At 30.4% G+C, this 22432-nt stretch overlaps 1 protein-coding gene and 1 long non-coding RNA gene across 9 annotated transcripts; one reads left to right on the top strand and one right to left on the bottom strand.

Moving 5' to 3' along the window:
- The first annotated feature begins 6802 nt into the window (after positions 1-6802).
- Positions 6803-8676, top strand: LOC143901936 (uncharacterized). The gene is made up of 4 exons (XR_013258220.1): positions 6803-6922; positions 7981-8179; positions 8358-8400; positions 8536-8676. It is a non-coding gene; the product is annotated as an uncharacterized LOC143901936 (long non-coding RNA).
- On the bottom strand, positions 8172-21406 carry LOC143901935 (fatty acyl-CoA reductase wat-like). Of its 8 annotated transcripts, none has more exons than XM_077414569.1 (9): positions 21256-21405; positions 18122-18301; positions 15795-15888; positions 12037-12282; positions 11772-11917; positions 11136-11438; positions 8935-9219; positions 8466-8723; positions 8172-8379 (listed from the first exon to the last, which is right to left on the bottom strand). In XM_077414569.1, exons 2-9 carry the CDS (start codon positions 18286-18288, stop codon positions 8283-8285), a joined length of 1596 nt encoding a protein of 531 aa, XP_077270695.1. In that variant the 5' UTR covers positions 18289-18301; positions 21256-21405; the 3' UTR covers positions 8172-8282. The 8 variants fall into 8 exon arrangements, with proteins under 8 accessions (XP_077270695.1, XP_077270694.1, XP_077270698.1 ...); XM_077414568.1 differs by lacking the exon at positions 21256-21405 and adding an exon at positions 18462-18834; XM_077414572.1 differs by lacking the exon at positions 15795-15888 and having other exon boundaries at positions 21256-21406.
- Positions 21407-22432: the final 1026 nt, after the last annotated feature.

Genomic DNA, 22432 nt, shown 5'->3' with positions numbered 1-22432 from the left:
AACATGTTAGTAAGTTAACTAAACATTAGTTGTTTCAACAATTATTAAGTTGCACTAAAAATGGTATAATGCATTCATGTCAACCTTTACAATTTTTTAATCAAGAATTAATTAATTTAACTAATGTTTAGTTGAACTACCTAAAATATTTAGTTGTTCGTATCGGATTAAATATTTTTTGGGATTAATAAATTTTTTTCTCAGTGAAGTTATTGAAAGCTTTCATAATGCCTTGTTTCGAATACAATAAATTCTAAAATACGGTGAATAATAGCGTTCATCCGAAATAGAAATTACTGTTTTGATAATAAAATTATTGTCAGTAGTATAAAAGAATATGCAATATGCATATAGCAAAGATATATTGAAAATATTTTAGACTTTTTTTTTTAGGAAACAAGAAAAATAGAAAGCGCAAATTTTTCGATATTCTGTTACTATAATATAAACGCGATCGTGAACGAGATGGGTCATTCAAATCGATCTTTAAATATCTTTCACCTGTTATCTAACAAAATATCTTACGAAAAGCGCAAGTGCTATATTCGCTCAGCAAGGATTAGACGCATTGCGGCATCTTTACGAGAAACTTTTACGACTTTAGTTATCCTGACGTCCGTTCTATTAAAGTTTTCGCAATGATCGCGAATTTATCGACTTGTAGAAAGTCTGAACTTTTCAATTGCAATCGTCCTGGTTGTTTGAATCGCTGAGCCCCTTTCGTTAACGATCTACAGAAGCTGAACGATGCAATAGCGTGACTATGTGTTCGTGACGTGACGCCTTCTTTTTCATTCAAATCACATAATATAACTCTCCACATCAGAATTGAAGCAAATAATTTATAAAGCTATATACGTGTTTTCATATCGTATAATTGTAAAAAAGGCGTATAACTGCAATGGTGAGCGGAAAAATTAACTTGAGCCGCAATTTAAACCGAGAGTCTCTGGTTTCCGGCTGTAATATAAAGAGGAAAAGAGAGAGAGATGATCTATATTAATTATGATTTACGTTAATCAACGTTAATAAGATCTATTTATATGACGTGTGTGATGTGTGCTTATATAAGGACGATTACAAACGTAAGATCGAACGAAGAGAGGATCTTTGATCCGCGGAACGGAGAATCTGCCGATGAATGGCCGCTGTCCGCGATATGTGGGTGTCGCTATTCGAATATTTCTAAGTGAGATCAATCCGGGGCTTTTTCTCTCTTGTGTGTATGTGCACATGTGTGTGACCGAGCGTATATATAGACAAATCAATGGCCACGCCTTTGGGAACCGGGCGCCGCGCCAGACGTTGCCAGCCGAAGACAAAGACACCCACGTGCGAATTGTATATCTCCCTCTCGATCCGAAAAATCCTCTAGGAAACTATCTCCGATAATTGCCGTTCCAAGAAACTAGAAGTATGACCGATTCACCGTGCACCGTTCCTCCTTGTGCTCTTTCTCACTCTCTCTCTCTCTCTCTCTCGCATGAGGTATGAGGTATGTATGTATTGTTAGTCATCGCGCGGCCTGAATTCTTTCCTGCTTGCTTGCATAGAGATGCATCAGACAATAATCCTTTCGGCATCACACCTCGACTCGCAAGGTTCTTAAATCATTATACGAATATGTGTGTGCGATTATTGCACGCACATACTTTCGTCTGCTAATGGATGTTATTTTATTGTGATTTTTTTTTATGTTTTAATAAAACGGATAAATTTCTTCCGATAAAAATATGAATAAAGTATATCGGAGCCAAACGCTTGCTTGGAAAGATCTAATAAATGAAACGCATAAAAAAATACACAGCATTTGTTTGCAACCTTTTAATTAATTTATTACTCGTAAATTAATATAATTGTTATATTCAAATGGAAGTTGTATTATATCAAAATAGAACTAGTTTTCTGCGTAATCTTATAGTATTCAGTATAAAATTGTCAAAGCCGCACGTATTTTGTAAATATTGTGTAAATATATACGATTAAAATAAATATATATCATGAAAAACGCGATGTAAAACCTGGAAAAATATCTAAGTTTAGCGAGGATAAGCGACAAGTTTTCATGATTGCGTCTAAGAACCCGAAATATCTGTGAGTCGAGATTTTAACGTTTATTCCTCGCAAGAACCCTGCAGCGCAGCGCAGATCTATTACATGCGTGAGAATGGCCATAAACCAAACGGTTGTCGTGCAAAGTACAGCATTATGCGGATCGCCCGAAGTGATGCACATTATTCGCGTGTGCGATCGTGACACACCGTCTCGTGGGTGAACCGAATGTAACAGGTAAGCGAGCGAATATTTGCGCCATCGACGTAAATTTCAGCTTGTTGTTTTGCGCGTGATGAGACGGGAGCGCGTCGGGATCGACGCTGAAATTGCCGTAAAACGTGCGACCCGCGTAACGTGCCAACGTTAAAACGGCTCGCGATAACGATTCGTGAGAATTTTAAGAGGTCTTCCCTCTGTGCGTGCACTCGCGATTTCCTTCGAGCAACGGATCGGCACACTTCTGATTTTACATACGTCCTTTTAAATAAGTTGTAAGTCTATAATATATGTTGTACATCTATACGATATTTAAATCTAACTGTTCTTTCCTCTCTTGCTAAAACTCTGCTGCAAACTTCGTATAAATTATACGTAAATTTGTCATTTGTGATAAAAATTAATCTGTGAAAGGCAACCAATTTATACATATCTAATACAAAATATATGTCGTTTATTTATGTCTATTTCTTAGATATATTTTTATTTATTTTTAACATTGATATGTAAAAATAAAATGGGAGCAAAAAATGTTTCTAAAACTATTTAATAAAACATAATACGGTTTAACAATTGCATATAAAAAACTACATGTGTTTGATTGATTTAAGGGCGAGTTTATGAGTAAATGCATATAATATAAAAAAATGTAGATTGTTATAAAAAAATACATGAAAGTTTCTTCAATGAATGTAGTAAAAAAATTACAAAATTTAATCGTGGGAGCACAATCTATATTGATTGGGATGAATGTATAGTAGCCTGAAAAGCGAGTTACTGCTGCCATCTATCCTCTGAGAAGAATATATGATTCTCTACGTAGTTGGCAAAAAAAGATATTTGTAATATGCCTAAAAAACAGTAAATATTTTAATCATATTAATGTTAATAATTAATTATATTATTTTATTATTGCTTATTCACCATTGATCCATACAGATCTGAAATGATTAAGTAAAACTTTCAATAAAATTTTTTAAACAAATTGCCTTGTTAATAGTCTATTGTATTATTAAAAATATATTAGACAGTTAATACAATTATATAAAAGTTATTACATTATAGTAATATACAAAAGATGGCATATTGTTCCATAAATAAATGTTTTGTTTTTTAAACTTTTTTTTTAAGTTCATTATTAATAAAACCGAGTTTTATCTCGCAAGTATATATATAAATCAAACAAGGTATTTAATAGATATTTTATAAGATATTCTTCATATTTTTATGTGATCTGAATGTCATCTAACGTTGCTAACATTGTTTGTTGACATTGCTTGTAATCGATATAAATTGTCGGTAATTCATCCATGGCAGGTATATCGTACAGTGTTATCGTACGTAATGATATTTTATTATAACGTTAAACATGCATTACTATTTACAAAATTTTTACGCGTTTTTATATATTAATATATTATTTCGAGAATATAATACACTTCGCAAGTTTATATATACTATATGATATCATTACCTTCCAATCGTTATGCAGAGCAAACGGCGCACTCTAAAGGTAACTTGCTAAACTCTATCTGAATGATAAATACAATGAATGAATGAATGAAAATACACAAAGCAATTTTAACAAATTATTTTTAAAATTGCTTCTTATGAGAAAATTTTATAAAAAATTATTTATTGACGTCTATATTTCTTTAATATAAAATTATTTATATTTCCGATATTAATTATTAATAATAATATGTAACAATGTAACTGATAATAATTAATTAATTACTTGATAATAATAATATAATATTTAATTGTAGAAACAAACTAAAATATGTTTTAAAGACTATATGTTTTTAAGACAATATAATAAATGATTTAATTTAAAAAATATAATTTTGAAAACATTCTTTATTCGAGTCGAATTAATGCGAAGCTATTAGTAGATTCAGGCAATTTTCTTCGAGTTTGAGTTTCCGCGTAAACACGTGTAACATATCTAACGAGCATACGTTCAAAGTACATTGCGCCATTGATTTCATATTTGTCATGTAAAGTGCAAAATCAACGTGTTTCCTATATATGCTTGCAAAATGTTTAATTAAATATTTTTTATAAATAAATTTAAAAAGAATGAAATTCAAAGGAATATATTATTTGATAAATAAATAATATATAAATATATTATTTATTTTACTTGCTAGTTTTATATTTCCATATTGCAATTTTGCGTGACACAGCGTATTACTGATTAAGAGGAAGTATATCGATTAATTCCGAAGTCATTATTGATACAATTCGTAACGGAAATGACGTATTCAAAAAGCGAGCTCTATAATTTAATAATAATAATATATTTTTCAGTATCAATGAAGTTCCGAAATTGCTTTTTTGACAATCCAGTTACTTGGTATCTTGTACGAAAACGCTTGACACAAAAGCTAGAAATATTTAAATAAGTTTTACATTTTGTTTGAAGAATTTTTTTTCTTTTAATAGCGAATAGTCATTTCTAAAAATATACTTCGTCATTGTTATGGCAAGTATCGATAATTTATTCACGGCACGTAAAAACGTAATATGTACAACATCTCTACAATGTTACAAAAAAGCGATTATATAAAACGGTTTATACAATTGTAAATGTAAAATAAAAATTTTAACAAAACATATTTGTAAATATATTTCTTTCCTTGGTGCTATTAAGTAGCATTATAATTCTTAACGCTATTACGCAAGTGTTAATATGACAGCTGTAATAAAGTTGTATACCAGAAATAATAAAAAGAAGTAAATAAATTCATATGTTCATATTCGATATGAATTTTCCGTAACATCTATTAATGCTCGTGTAATGGTCTTACTTCTCATTATAGCCTTAAATTCATATGTATTGAGCTTAACGATGCGTACAGATTTGTTAATCATTCTCAGATCAAAATTTTCCATCTTACAAGGAAAATCTCCAACCACATTCCGATGTTAATTTTCAACGATTAATAAACAAGAGAGAGAGGGTCTTGAAGGAATTTGCTAAACAAAAACATATCATTTTGGACAAAAAAATTAGAATGTCTATTAAGAGCCACTTTGACCAAACTCTGATTAACTTAATCGTTGATTAGTCCATTGGAAATGACCAATCGCATTTGTCAAACTGTTTAATGAGCAAATGTGATTGATTATTTCCAATGGACTAATCAACGATTAAGTTAATCGGAGCTTGGTCGAAATAGCCCTAAAAGTCAAAAATATTAAACCGATTTGTTATAAACTTTCAGCCAACAATGCACGTCCCTTGCAGAACCTTTCTTCTCTATCATCCTTTTAGCCAATTGATAATCCCCCGACTTTTGAAATTGTTATTGAACCCTTTTCCGTTAATGATGACGTTAATTCATTCCTCACTACCATAAAAAATAAATGGTTCATTAATTTAACCAATACTGTTATTCCTACAGATGTCCAATGTTTATTGCAATTGGGTGCGAATTTTTCTTTGCCTAGCAATAACAAACAGAAAACTATAATTGAATTCCTTAAAAGTATTGAGGGAAATATGAATAAATTACACACAGATATAGCCATTTATTTATTAGAAATTGTTCTATCCCTATAATTAATAACCTGCTATCTTTTTTCCCTCCAAAATCTCCATATTCCTCTGAATTGTCCAAAATGATTTGTGCCACTAAGCAATTTGTTAATAATAACCCAGACATAATTTTCACTAGATCTGATAAAAGTAATAAACACGTTAGACCGCGAATTTACTAAAAAGCAGTCGGTTAATTCTAGTTTTAACTAAATTTTTTCAGTTAGAACGCGAATATACTAAAGCACTCGGTCAATTCTAGTTTTAACTAGATTATTTCAGCTAGAACGCGAATTGCCAAGCAGGCTTAGTTAAAACTAGAATTTACTAGTAAATTCGGATTTTGACGGATTTCGGGTTTTAACTGTAACATATTCATTAGCATTTTTTTACATGATATTATCTTTAAGAGTGCACCTAAACCTTCAAGCCATAGCGATAATAATTTCGAAGTTGTTAATAAAAACTTAATGGTACATATTATATAGATAATGAATTAGTTCTCATTTTCTTAGATGTTATTTTTTTGTTCACTAACATCCCCATATTGAATTAGCTATGCAAAGTATTTCCGACAGATGGCCATATATTTCTAATAATTGCCATATTCCTAAAGATGAATTTCTTCAAGCTCTAGAATTTATTCTCAACTTTACTTATATTACTTTTAAAAATTTGATTTATAAACAAAAATTTCGCAACCCCATGGGGCTCTCCTTTTTCCCCATTATTGCTGATGTGATTATGGAGGATTTGAAAAACAAAGTATTAAGTAATGTCTTAAGATGCTAATACGATTCTCTGTGATTGGTTCATAACATCTTAAGATCGTACTTAAGATGGTCTTAAATATAAGATCCGACTATGAATACCGGCCTTAAACTAATTCAACTTGCGGTATAATTCTTGTTTAAAATTAATTACGCAGCAAAAAACTGAAGTAATATATTTATTCAATGTGCATAATATTAACATATTCAGCGGTGCCCTCACACCGGGCGCAAGCTTCAAAGAAACGCATTCGAGACAATAAAATAAAAAAGTTTCGACGTCGAAAGACGTCAATTAGACGTCGATTCGATGGGTCATTTTTCACTGGAAAAGCTCGTAAGTTACAGCACTGATACCTATTCAATTACTATTAGCTCTTTATGTAATGTGTACATATCTTTACGCTTTTGTCAAACACTCGGCAGAAGAACCGTTTAATATCAGTTTTCGTTAACTCATGAAAACGATAAGTTAATTAATGATGACATGTTTTTATAATGTTTTTTTTACTTGCATAATGCATTGTGGAAAAAATATTGTTGTTAGCGAACAAACATCATTAACGCGAGCGTTTTTCTAAATAACAAACCAATAACTTTCATTTATTAAAATATATGATTATTAAATATTATTTTTTATAATAAGATTATATTAAATATATATATATATATATTTCTTTATAATTTTTAAAAATTGAAAGAATTAAAAAAACCGGTTTCCAAAAAGATCGGTAACAAAAACTGTACATACACATCCTAATTCATACAGTCCCCTATTTCATACGCCGATTTTATTTGTCGGTTTTCAAACTTGTCAGTTCTCCGTTGAGACAGTTAAATCCACGCATATACTTACATCAATAATCGATTTAACTTTTAATACTAATAAGCATCCTTTTCAAATCACTGTAAATAATTTATTGTGAAAAATATCACCCGAGCCAGCGTCCGAATCTTGACCTCCCTCCAATCTGTGATTGGTGCCTTTCGAATTTGACATTTGCTTTTAATAATATATATTCTTAATAAACATAGCATAATATTCAGCGTCTTCTTACATATCCAAAGCTTATAGGTATTTGTAGGTAAAGTAATTTAATAAACGAAATAATACGTACTGTGTAATCTTCTCTGTTTATTTGAATACAATATGTATAACTATAGTTATATATAAGATACTAAATATGTAAAACACAATATCACAATAACTATTATATATAAACATGAAAGAATTATATAAAGTAGATCTATAGTATCTATATGATATGAAATATTACGTTGAAAAGTGATTATAGTTAAATAATATAACATTTTATACAATTTTATCTTCTTCAACTTATTAAACAAGCAGTTTATTCATATTGCGTATATAGCGTAAAAACTGTTTGATTCAAGGAAATGTACGTGAGAAAATGATTCATTATAAGGAAATATACTCTACATTTTTTGTCACAAAAACCACCACGAAGGACGTTGGTTAATGATTACTCACATATGACGAAATAGAAAAGAATTTCTGTGCTAATTGATTCTTTTCTGTAAGAATGCAACGTACATATAAGGTTGATGTGGGAGACAATAAGGTGTAAACGATGTAAATATTTATTTTCACTATTATACATATATTTTTCTCTTAAAAAATATTATAATTTATTTTTAATAAGTAAAAATTATATTTGTTACAAAATTCTACAAGATCAGAAGAATGACATTATACGAATTAATAAACTTATAACGCCCCATACTAGTAAAATCGTGATAACTGTTAACAGGGTATAGTGAGCGATCTTCAATCTAAAAGAAAAAAAAATCATCGTAAGTACGTTACCGAAAGCGAGGCGAAAAGCAATATAGCGATATGTGCAGGAGCAATTACTCACTTTCTATATTTCTCTCGTCCTTGGTCTAAGGTACTCATCGGATCTTTAACTATATATACGCGCATTCCAGGTATCATGTGTCTGAGATATGAATCCCAACTTAAATTATCTATATTGAAATTGAAAATCTGTCGATCAGCCGGATTCACACGACTCCAGAGCTTCACAACAGCGTCGTTGCTGAATCGCCATTGTCTTGTCGAGAAGTGCGATATTACAGAACTGAACTTGTCTATCTTCTTATATGCCTTTACTAGCCTGAAAATTTACACTTTATTAAATCCTGCAAGATTTGCGGTGCTCGTTAAGCTGGCGCTAGACTATGCGCGACTCGTGGTTCGTGATTCGCGATTCGCCATTTGCGCCTATTCGCTGGCGGAGCGGTTTTTTTGACACAATCAATAAAATGAATTTCATCTCTTTGTCTAGCGCCAGCTTTATGACTTTAGGAACTTGGTAAATCCCTTACATGGGTTTTCGGCCGCTGAGAAAAAGCACAGTGTCGGTTATAATAGCAGGTATCAGGTGCAGAAATATCGTACAGAAATCGTGCACAAATTTATGTTTGTTGAGGAAAAAAAAATAGTACCAGAGAACGTGTAAGCTCGGTACCTGCATGCCATACAGCTCATTTAATTTCATGAATCTTCTCCAAGTAATGGGATTTTGACATATCGACACGTAATTGTAAATCGGCGTTCTCTCGGTTTCTGGAACATCCGGATTCGCGTTCTCGATGCTCAATAGAGTATTTCTAACAAAAATATGTGTAATAAATGGTAAAGTTATATGTATCTTGTATGTAATATTTTGTTGTTTAAAGAAGGATATATTAACAAAAGTTATAGAATAAAAGGATCTAATCTTAAAATTATATAAATTCCTAGAGAGATTTTCGATATTTTACTTTCTTGATTCGATTTGACATTTGTTTGAAATTCTGCTGTAAAATGTTTGGTTAAAAGAAAAAACGTTTTTAAAAAGGTGTTTTTAAAGCTTATAATCTGTTTAAATTTAAATCATATTGATTGTAATCTCTTCTTGCTATTTGATTCTCACATTATATATGCTGTGTTTTTTACTTTGTATCGTTAGTATAATCTGCATCATAATCTGTTTTTTTTGCTATTTGATACTCTTATTACACGCTTTTTTCGTATTATGAGTTTTTTGTGGAAACTGGGAAAACCGTGACAAAGCAATTTTACTTTTTTCTATATAAAAAACAGGATGTTAATTTACTTTGATAGAATGAAGGAAACTTGTGTAACATTCTAGTCTCTAATTTCTGCAAAAGCGTAGTATCATGACCAATCATTATGACGCAAGTTGCATATTGTAACAATTCAGAAAATACTAAGAAAATATTGATAACTAAGAAAATAGTGAATACTAAGAAAATATTGATATATGAACAATTTTACTTCATACAGTTATCAATGATATACTTATACAAATAATTTTATTCATAATTGTGTATCTTCTGTTTAAAAGAAGCGGCATCTATGAGTATAATTATACAGAAAAAAAGGAATATTCTTGATTTAAAAATATCTAGTTTTAACGTGGAAATCTTGAAATGAGATTATATTGCGTTAAACGAAGAAAATTTGCTCGAATGAAGTCACCATATAGTTCAACCAAGAAAAAAAATGTAAAGTTAAAATAAATGTTAAAATAAAAAGTTGAAATTCTTATACGAAGATGTAGATTGTTTCGTATATACGCAAGATTACTATAATCTTTTTATAAGAATTTCAACCTTTTCTTTCAACTTTTTTTTTCTTGGTTGAACTATACATATAATGATTTCATTCAAGCAAGTTGTCTTCGTTTAACGCAATATAAGATATCATTTCAAAATTTTCACGTTGAAACTAAAGATATTTTTAAATCAAGGATATTATTTTTTTCTGTGTAGATTTAAAAGTGGATAATTTGTCATAAACCGTAATTAAAAGTAAGTAAAATTGAGAGTAAAAATTAAAAATTCAAATTTTATTGCAATTGATAATAATTTTTGTAATTTACAAATTTACATAATCATAAGTAGAAAAACTAGTGCAAGCAAAACTAACAGTTCAAGAAAATTGCTGAGTTGTGGAAATTAATTAGAGACTGTGCCTATCTTTACATATTATATAATAATAATCTTTACATTATATAAGTTTATTCGTTAACAGAGTTATTTTAATGTTTTAATTTTAATTATTATTTACTTGTTAACAGTTAATTTTAATTATTATAGTAGTGACAAGTTATAATAACTTGTCATAACTGTAATAATTAAAATCTAATAATTAATATTCTTAATATTTGCTTGATATTTAAAAAATTTAGAATAATTTTTTTAATTATCTGACTTATTGAAAAATTAATGATAATATGGGTTTTATAAAGGCAACACTCAAATACAAAATATTGATTATATATTTCGTCAGAAATACATATATCTATAACATTTGTATTAATTTGGTTTAAATATTAATTTGGTTATAAAACCAAATTTCTTCATCTCTAAAACCAAAAATAATTGACACGGACATAATATGTGCATTGTTGTAATAAAATAAAATAATAAAATAAATTGTGTGACACAAATAAACATTGACCAAAAATATCTGACTTAATATTAAATATCTTTTGTATTTTTTTGAAGTGTAAGCTTACTTTCTTTTGGCAGTGTCCCAACTCGCTGCGATGAAATGTGAAATGACATAATCTGCGGGCACTATCTCTGCCACATTTTCAGGATCGCAATGCAGTGTACGTAACAAACCTACGGCACTCCCCATGACTACACCCACAGCACCATAGACATTGTTGATCCAGCCTTCTACAGGCTCCTCGGCCGTTGATGTTACAATCGATGGTCGTACGATACAGGTTGGAATTCCGACACTGTATTGTCGAACAGTATCTTCAGCGATCGCCTTCGTATATGTATATGAATTCGGCCATTTACCTATTAACCTGTATTCATATGAACAGATACGGTAGTATCTTGCGTCAAGTGTAAGCGTATATGTATTACGTAATATAAGAGACAAAAATTAAAAAATATATAAATAAGAAATTTTTTAATCAAAAATACATGCAAATTTTTTTATCGATTAGTAAATTTTTTATCGACAAATTATCTTTATGATTAACTGCAGAATAGAAAAGTAGAAAATTAAAAATAACGCTCGTGCAATTATAAAAAATACATCGTAATAAATTAGTTAATTAATGTAATAAAATGCATGTGCTAGTGACCTGAATAATACTCGACTTTTACTCTTAATTTTATTGAAAGGCACTTACGTTGGTGTAAATTTGTCTAATTTTTCATCGTCTAGAATATCGATTAAGGTCAAAATCTTATCCGTTTCTATAGGCGGAGGATAATATTTTTCTTCAATGAAATTGTGCACACAATAAGCAAATGCAGAGGATACATAAACGAATGCCTAAAAAAAATTTTTAACTTATTGTAAGTAAGTTAAATTTTTACAAATCTGAAAATTTGATTAAAATATATATATATATATATATATATATATATATATATATTCTTTTTTTTACATACCTTTAAATTCGGCATTTCTTTCGCGATAAGAAGAAGCTGCTTCGTTCCTCTTACGTTTATGTTAACCGCTATTCGAATCGCTTCGTTAAATCGTACAGTCGCTGCCACGTGGAAAATTACGTTTGTGTCTAAAAGACGTTCTCGATTTTCCTGCGACAATCCGAGATCCAACTTGCTTAAATCAGCTTCTATCATTATTATTTTGGTACTAAAGTTAGGCTGCTCTTTCTTCAGTCTGTCGTAAACCTGAAAAAAAAAATTGAAGAAATATGATGTAGCCCAGTAAAATGACAAAATTTGGAGGAAATAATACTGACTGGACTTAAACTTTGTAAATAGGCTTGTTTTAGGGTACTATTTAACATGTTAAAAGTCCCCACGTATAGACGCTACGTTGCAGGCAAGGGAGGATCCAAAAGGTCCAAAAAATCAGTTTTTTGCAAATAACTCGGAAAATATCAACTTTACGAAAATTTATGTAGATATCAAAATTGTAGCTTACAAAATTCTGCTCAATTTCATTTTTTATTCAAGTCTGTACGACCAAATGGAGCAGAAATAGAATTTTTTTAAACATCGGTAGTTTTGCGACACAACGAAAACGCGTACGCGCGTCGCGCATTTTTCGCTAATATCTTCGAAAATGGACTCTCGAATCAAAAAATGTTTTAAATAAAAGTTGTAGATAATTTAATTACGAACAATTTCGTTTTTTACTCTTTTTTGTACGGTCCAAATTCGCCGAGTTATTAATTAAAAGACAATTTTATTTTATGTTGATAGTGGATGTTTCGCATGTAAAAATCAGTATCAACTCTGAAAGTATAAGTCGTACACATATAGTATGTATAATGAAAGTTAAAGAGAATAAAATTTTGAACATGTTGATGTATGCATAAATCCATTTTGGTAAAGATAGCTTGAAGTTAAGAGTAAAAAACATGGGAGGGTCTCAATTGCCTACAAATCGATTGTCTACAGTGTCGTTTGCCAACATCTCATTTTCCGACAATTTGTTTGCGCACAAAAATTATTGCCTACAGATCGATTGCCTACAAGCACTATTGCGCACAATTAAAAAATTAAGAGACGAATAGACGTTTGCACACAAGATACTATTGCGCACAAGCCGCATTGCACACATAATATTATTGCCTACAGATCGATTGCCTACAAAACACTATTGCGCATAATTAAAAAATTAAGAGACGAATAGACGTTTGCACACAAAATACTACTGCGCACAAGCTGCATTGCACACATAATATTATTGTCTACAGATCGATTTCCTACAAACACTATTGCGCACAATTAAAAAATTAGGAGACGAATGCACACACGACACTATTGCGCACAAGCAACATTGCACACATGAGGTCCGGTTTCTATTGTTGAACGGGCTACACTAGTTCAGAGGGCTGTACTTCTGAATGGACCGCCCTTCCTATCTTCGGGTCGATGTCCTATCTTCGGGTTTTTAAAATAGTTTTTTTGATTTTAGTCTGACAATCGTAAACAAAGCGTGCGGCGCTCTACCTCAGATACGAGATATTTGTGCAAGCAATCCAGCCGGAAAACATGCTCCGTGTACCGGTGGCTTTATAGCATTTTCGACTGGGTCGGGTTTCAAGCCAACTCGAGTTGAGTTATGACTATGACGTCACAAGCTCTACTTATTCTAGGTTCTAGGCCGCGGTCCACTTGACGCTACAAATGCTTTGAAGCATTTCTTTTCTCTTTTTTTTTATGGATAATATGGATAATATGGATAATAATTTTTCAAAAATTTATTTTACCTTGTTTTCATTACTTCATATATATATGAACGTGCTGGAGTAGTATAAGTCCTTCGCAAAGTATGTTTTATTTTTAAAAAAAGTTCATGAATATTGCTGTATTTTTGATAAATTGTGGAAAAATTGCGTTATTATTCCTTTTTTTGTAAATATCTCCGTTTCTATTAACTTTACGAAAAAACTTCAAGAGACCGAAATTAAAGCTGACAAAATTTCCTATGAAATAGAGTTTACGGCATGTAATTTTGAATGCATCGTGATGGGAAACTGGCGTTTCAAAAGACAGGTAAGTTTACGTATGTAGCAGATCATCACTAATGAGTCGCCTAAAATGATGAAAAAACGTGTCCTTAACAATTTTTCGGTACTTATTGAAGTGTCAGAAGTTATTCTTGGGGGTCTTTTTGAATCGTTTGGTACTAAGCCGATTTTTTTAGGACCGATAGTACTGTACGTAAGATTTTGAGAAGAGTCCGAAGCCGGTATGCGCGGCGAACGGCGCGGTAAACACTTTACGACTCGTTTTATTTAAAAAATCATAACTCACGAACAAATTGACGAAGCTTAATGATCAAACATGCAAATTAAAGCTAAAAGTAGTGCAAATGAGAAAAAAAATATGAGATAATTATTAATTAAATAAGAATACTTAATTTCGTCGCCGCAAATTTGGTAATTTTGAAATAGTACAGAAGAACTTTAAGGACTTAAAGAATGCTAGAAAAAGAATTTCTAAATAAGAAAAAATGAATTTGAAGTGTGACAAATATTTTTTACGTAAAAAAATCAATTTTTTTTTATAATTGTAGCTTCTCTCCACCTCTTCCACCTGCCTCTGAGCCATAATTGTCCTCTGTAGAATGTCAAATTTTTTTTTAACGACAATAATATTTTAAATAGGGAAGACCGGGGCTAACTCGACATTGGGGCAAACTTGACACTAGTCTTTTTGCTAATATAAATCTGTCGTAGAAACTTTGTCTTTCCTACTGTAAATGCGTCTTTATGTGCCAGTATTATCAACAGGATTTGATGACATTCTGAGTTATGGTGTAATTTTTAGCGCGACATAAGCGTTTGTGATGGTAAAAAGTAATTTTTCTGATCTCTCGAAAATTTCTATTTTTTTATCCAGCTTGAGATAAAAGATGAGCTTAAGATGATTTGATCTCTGTGCTAATTGCAAACAGAACGACTGCTTAAATATGTTCGTATCTGACGAAATGAGCGATTCCGAATCGGATGAAGACTATTCAAATAGTGCAAATGAAAAAAAAAAGAAGAAGAAGATTAACAACTAATTTCCATCGTATCTCTTCTATATGGCGGTTATAAATTATTTAAAAATTCATAATTTCTCGATTTTTTACCGTACAGAAATGAATAAAATACGAAATTGTTCGTAATTATTAGATTCTCTACAACTTTTATTTAAAACATTTTTCGATTCGAGAGTCCATTTTCGAGATATTAGCGAAAAATGCGCAACGCGCGTACGTGTTTTCGTTGCGTCGCAAAATTACCGGTGTTTAAAAAAATTCTATTTCTGCGTTATTTGGTCGTACAAACTTGAATAAAAAATGAAATTGAGCAGAATTTTGTAAGCTACAATTTTGATATCTACATAAATTTTCGTAAAGTTGATATTTTCCGAGTTATTTGCAAAAAACTGATTTTTTGGACCTTTTGGACCCTCCCCTGCTTGCAACGTAGCGTCTACACGTGGGAACTTTTAATATGTTGAATAGTATCCTAAAACAAGCCTGTTTACAAAGTTTTAGCCCAATCAGTATTATTTTCTCCAAATCGACAAATTTTGAGTCATTTTACTGGGCTAATGGTAAACATTTCTAATCTTATTATATATGCATATTTATTTAATAATTTATTTAATATTATATTATTACATATATATATTATATTATATACTTATTATTTATATTATTTATATTAAATACTAACAGGGTTATCAAAATGCTCTTTGATCCTTTGTTCAGGTGATTTTTCTTTTTTCGCTCTCATGAATACGTACAGCTTTCCTATATCCGGACAACATCTAAAAATGTTATTTTTTAGTCAAATTTGCAACATATACAATATGTCATATATATATATATATATATGTATATGTTTAAATAATATATTATTAGAATCACAAATTCCGTATAAAAAACATTACGTTGTTCAATTTATATATATATATATATATATATATATATATATATATATATACTAGCTGTATATAGTATATATATATACTAGCTGGTTACCCAGGCTTCGCCCCGGACGACATGTGTAATAATACATGCAAATAATATCTCTCTCTTTCTCTCTCTCTCTCTCTCTCTCTCTCTCTCTCTCTCTCTCTCTCTCTCTCTCTCTCTCTCTCTCTTCCTCTCCCTCTCCCTCTTTCTTTCCTTTTTCCTCTCTCTCTCCCCCTCTCTCGCCCCCTCTCTCTTTCTTTCCTTCTCTCTTTCCCTCTCCCTCTCCCCCTCCCTATCCTTCTCCTTCTCCCTCTCCCTCTCATAAAAATTTGGATTATTTTACACACATATTTTATCAAAATTTTGGCGTCATTCTTTTTTGTGTAAATTATTTCTTGGAAATTTTTCTTTCCATTAATCCAAATTTTTGATGATAATCTTATTTATATAAAAATCGAATAAGTTGTTTCTCTTGTTTTAACTGCAGGTTATTGCAAGAAAACCCCAATAACTTTTCTATCAATCGCGACAGTCACAAAAGCCACGAATTGAGATGACTCTGTTCACATATAATATGTGAAATAAACAACTTATCCTACATAAAAAAATAAATTGTTATCGAAAAATAATACACATCGTGGCAATTAAACCCATCCTTTAAAAATTAATAAAATTTTTGAAAGATCAGTAACGAAAAACTAATACAGTTTATAACACTTCCTGAGAAATTCTTCCTCTGTTTTATATACAATTCTTTAAGATTCGATCAATTATTTCCCGAAAAATTCAAAAAATTTCTGATAACAATTTCCAAGAAGATCAGTAACGAAAAATTATACACTTTATATCACAAAATTCAATTCTTTAAAATTCAGGCAATTAATTCCCGAAAAATTGAAAAAATTTTGGTACCATTTTCCAAAAAAATCAGAAACAAAAAATTATACACTTTATATCACTCCCCGGAAAATTCTACCCTTATTTTATATGGTTCTAATACAAATTCGGTCCAATAGTTTTTAAGTTAAAAACGTTCAAACATACACCACTTGTAAGAATTAAAAAAATTAAAAACATGGGTTTCTCTCTCTCTCTTTCTCTCTCTTTCTCTCTCTCTCTCTCTCTCTCTCTCTCTCTCTCTCTCTCTCTCTCTCTCTCTCTCTCTCTCTCTCTCCAGAAAATATAGATAACGAAAAACTATACACTCTATAGCACTCGCCAGAAAATTCTACCCCTATTTTATATGGTTCTAATATAAATTCGGTCCAATAGTTTTTAAGTTAATAACGTTTTTTTTTTTATTTTTCTAATTCTTACGGATGGTATATGTTTGAACGTTTTTAACTTAAAAACTATTGGACCGAATTTGTATTAAAATCATATAAAATAGGGGTAGAATTTTCCGGGGAGTGCTATAGGGTGTATAGTTTTTTGTTATCTATTTTCTGGACACCGATTTTTTTAATTCTTTTACCCGTAAGGATTAGAAAAATTAAAAAAATCGGTTTCCAGAAAATCGGTAACGAAAAAATACACACCCTATAGCACATTCCAGAAAATTCTACCCCTATTTCATGTACTTGTTGTAAAAATTCGGTCCAATAGTTTTTAAGTTATTAACGTTCAAACATACACCACCCGTAAGGATTTTATATAATAGGATTTTATATAATATAATCTATTAAAAACGATCAATTTCTATCACTATTTAATCTGATAAAAATTGAACAACGTAATGTTTTATACGGAATTTGTGATTCTAATAATATATTATTTGTAATAAAGTGAACAAACTAAAATGCCTCACGAAAAAAAATTTAGCTAAATTAATTTAGCTAAAATATGGATAACTAAAATATTTTTTGCAGCAATAAGAGCTATAGTTTAGCAATAGTAGTAAAACCTTTTGTTCTCGCTGCAAAAAATGTTAGTTATCCATATATTATGATTATTTTAGCTATAGTAACTAATCTTTTTTTTCCGTTCTCACGTTAAAAATCAGTTTATATCGTATTAATGCATTTTAATAAGCTATTTGCATCCGGTTTTTTATACAAAGCTTTTTATGTTAAAATATCTTTTTACCGTAACAACTTCTCTATTAAAAGAAGGCCGAGAAAACCGGATCCACCGGTTATCAAGACGTTGCATCCCGCGAAGAATTCAGGGATTTCGCTTTGGCAGTCATTAGTGTCTTGGAGATCTGACATGTTTAACATATCTTCAAGGTAGTCTTTGTTTCGTCGCGTCATCTTACTGACGTTTCTAAGCACAACGGGAAATATTTTTCAATTTATCTAATTTCTTCACTTGCAAACGAACAAATAAAAATTCACAGTTTTCGATCAATGTTGCGATATTCAATCACCGTTGCAGGTAAACCGGTTAATTACTCAACCTTTCTGTCAACTAGTTTTTTTTTTACCGCGCAAGGAATGCTTCTCACAGAATTCTCCTCGTCAAAACGCCTAAAAACTGACGAAAGTTAACAGGTTCTTTATAACTCGAGGTACGGTTGGTGCTCGTGGTAAACGGGTCCACAACCGTACCACGACTGAGATAAGGAAATGCGCGCAAGGATAAACGTGAGCAAGAAACACGTAGAAGGGGGGGACTTTCTATTAACATTGAATATGGGTACGTATCTGACACGAAAGGAGAAGATAATTGTTTAAGAAAACGGCACCAAGAAAATTACGCTGACTGTCGTATTTTAATTTTTCCAATGACTAAACGAAAAAACTTTATCTGTACACACGTGTATACATGATGCATTATAGGTACATACATTTTACATTGAATCATTTAACTGAGAAATTTATTCAAATAATTAAAAGGGGTTATTACATTTTATATGAGATGCTTTCATTAATATTATTTAACTGTTCCGATGTATAATAAAATTTTCTGCAATAATCAACATATATAATACGTACTTTAAAAAATAAAATTGCAAAAGGTTAAATAAAATTCAAATATATAATAAGTGCATAAGCGTTGTTTTGTCAAATCGCGCACATTTTACAAAGTACAATTTTATTTATATATCTTATAGAAATATAATATATATAATAATATGTAACAAAAACTTATTCAATAGGATGTATACTTGTAATAAAATTGTATCCAATCTGGCACACAAACAGGTTTTTTTTACAATATTTTTTTTGTACAAAAACATTAATAAATTTTACATTTACAAAAAAAAAATATATAACAACAAATTAATAAACAGCTATACAAGTCACGCGCGATACGTGGTGCGCAAGTAAAAAAATTAATAGTTACAGAAGTAACGAATTACAATATGTATATAATATACATCTACATATATCCCAACTTATAGTTAATAAACTACGCGCCGATTATTTGTCGGACTTGAAACAGCTATGCGTTGGTACATTAATACCCTTCCCTTCCCGGAATTAAATCGACGCGATTTAATTATTTTAAAAAACTGTAAAGAATTTATTGCGAAAAATATTACCTCAGTCAGGATTCGAACCTGGAATTTCCCTCATTTTGTGAAAGGCGTCGTACCAATTCGACCGTAATATTTATCGCAATAACCGGGTAATAATAGTTAAAAACGCATGTTTCAGCCTGCGTAAATTCAAATATGTCATTCGACTCGTGAAAATGTCAACAAATTAATAATTTCACAAACTATTGTAACCAAATGGCAAAAACTATTAATTTCTTTACTTGCGCACCACGTACCGCGCCTGACTCGTATAGCTGTTCATTAATTTGTTGACATATTTGAATTTACGCAGGTTGAAACATACGTTTTTAACTATTATTAACCGGTTATTGCGATAAATATTACCACATGCCTCGGTAGTCGAATTGGTACGACGCCCTTCACGGAATATGAGGGAGGTTCCGGTTCAAATCCTGGCTGAGGTAATATTTTTCGCAATATATATAAATTCTTTACAGTTTTTTATTATAATTAAATCGCGTTGATTTAATTCCGGGAAGGGAAGGGTATTAATGTTCCAACGATAGCTGTGTTTTAAGTCCGACAAATAATCGGCGCGCAGTTTATTAAGTTGGAATATATGTATTATATACATTGTAATTTGTTACTTCTGTAACTATTAATTTCTTTACTTGCGCACTACGTATCGCGCCTGACTCGCGTATAACTGTTTATAAATTTGTTGACATTTTTACGAGTTTAATGACATATTCAAAAAATATATAAATCAATCCTTCTCTATAATAGATAAATCCTGATAATCCTAGTTTTTAAATATTACTTCCGTTTTAGGTTAACATTAACATAATTATATAATCGTAAAGAAAGTCATGTCAATGATGTCATTGTAATGTAGTAAATAATTTCATAAATAACATAAATTATTATATAATTACATTTTATTGTATATTAATTAAGAAAATTTATTGAATCTTGTTTACTTTTTACCAGAATATATAAAAAATTAAGCGGAATTATATAAAATTGAGCTGAATGAATTTCTCCAACAATGAAATGTGATTATTAGTATATTATTACAGAAAATTATGTTATTTTGTCAATTAGATTTTATTTTTAATATGGTGACCACGTGTGCCCCTACCGGAATGGCATCACATTAATTAACCACGTTTTCTCGCAAGCGCTCGACCGCGCCGACTTCAATATATAAATAAATTCGACGACAATATTCATTGCCCTGATCGATACTCTCACCGACGATCTCATCGAACGACAAGCGTTAAGCGGGAATTCGGAGTGGCACCATCACAACTCGCAGAGAGTCACATGATATTGTTGGGGACGCATCCTCCATATAACATCGTTACATCCAACCATACACTCCTCTCCATCACTATCATTCACGATCCACATTGACATATGTATCCCCAAAGTAAAAAGTGTCGCCATGTTTTTGCCGTATCACCTCGCGCAATCTTGATCTCATTTTGATGCATTTTTTTTATATCATATTGATACATTTTTTTACATCAAATTGAAGGGGCATAGCGTCACATTTGGAATGCAAGAATCAAAAACGTTGAAGAAATATTTGTTTTTATTTTGCAAGTGATTTGTTATATTTAAAGAAACGAATATAAATTTTGACTGAACTTTAAACTTTATGTTACAATACAATTTGTAAAAAATAGTATTGTAACATAAAGTATTGTTTATATACACGTTTTTGATTCTTGATTTCTTTAAACATAATTTTGTCTATACAGTTACGAACCTATTCACGAATCACTTGCGATGGTTTTGGTGAGAATTACTTCCAAGAATATATGCATATTATATATATTGAAATTGAAACGACCACACGCTTCAATAACCACGAATTCAACTATGTCGGAAAATTGTGCAACTGCTAGTCATGGTGCTGTTAGCGGCATTTAACGCAAGATAGTTCTGCGCATTTATATATATATATGTACATATGTAAAAGCAAAAATGCGGTTGGTAATGTAAAGAATCTTGAATAAACAGCTGGCACATGCACAGTCAAGTTGATTACTAAATTATTGTTATTACACTCATTGTAGAAAGTAGCGGCTTCTTTAAAAGATGTGAAAATGTTTCTATATTTTAAGAATTTTACGTACAAATCACTTTTGTTTATACTTTAAAAACAAATAAATTAAAAAATAAATAATATAGCAAAACAAATTAAAAAATTAAAAAGTAAAAAATTTTTAAAATTTTAAAATTTTAAATTAAGAATTTAAAAAATGTAAAAAATTAGATTTAATAAATCGTATAAGATTATTAAACCGAGTTAGTCAACCTAATTGTTGAGAAATAATATAAAATATTTATATATAATAAAGAATATATATTTAATTTGATTATATTTATCGATAGTGAGAATGTACAGTAATGGATATATATGGAGTTATGTTATTTTATTTGTTTCTTTAAATGAAATTAAACAATATTCACATTCTTGTATTTCAGATTATTTTAAGTACGATCTTGAAATAAATATTTTGCTGCATTATGGAATCTCAAGATCACTTAACATCTCTGACTCAAGACGATCGTAAATATCGTACTATGGATATTGCTCTTATGTTAGCATCTTGTATTAGCATCTGTACGTGATAAATCATGAAACTTCTTTATCGATCAATTATTTACTTTTGACACTCCCATTGGCCGGTATTTATAGTCGGATCTTATATTTAAGACTGTCCTAAGTACGATATTAAGATGTTATGAACCAAGTACCAGAGCCGTATTAGCATCTTAAGACATTACTTAAGACGGTCTTAAAATACGAACCGACTATGAATACTGGCCATTGATTCTTTTTAATATTATTTTTTATTATTATCTATCATTTTTTATTATAATAAGCGTAAATAACAATATCTTTTAAAATATCTTCTGTATTAGAAATTGTGTAATTT

The sequence above is a fragment of the Temnothorax americanus genome, unplaced genomic scaffold (assembly GCF_048541705.1).
Source record: "Temnothorax americanus isolate GAGA-0224 unplaced genomic scaffold, ASM4854170v1 Scaffold37, whole genome shotgun sequence".
Taxonomy (NCBI): domain Eukaryota; kingdom Metazoa; phylum Arthropoda; class Insecta; order Hymenoptera; family Formicidae; genus Temnothorax; species Temnothorax americanus.
Note: the sequence above shows the minus strand (reverse complement) of the source record. Positions and strands in the feature narration are given on the sequence as shown.

Bases quoted from the DNA above. Each gene is read 5' to 3' on its own strand.
- LOC143901935 (XM_077414569.1), bottom strand. From the start codon at position 18,288: ATGACGCGACGAAACAAAGACTACCTTGAAGATATGTTAAACATGTCA. The intron at 12,283-15,794 runs GTTAGTATTTAA...TTTTTTTTTCAG, and splicing joins AAGAGCATTTTGATAACCCT to GTTTACGACAGACTGAAGAA. The intron at 11,439-11,771 runs GTAAGTGCCTTT...ATATGAATACAG, and splicing joins TTAGACAAATTTACACCAAC to GTTAATAGGTAAATGGCCGA.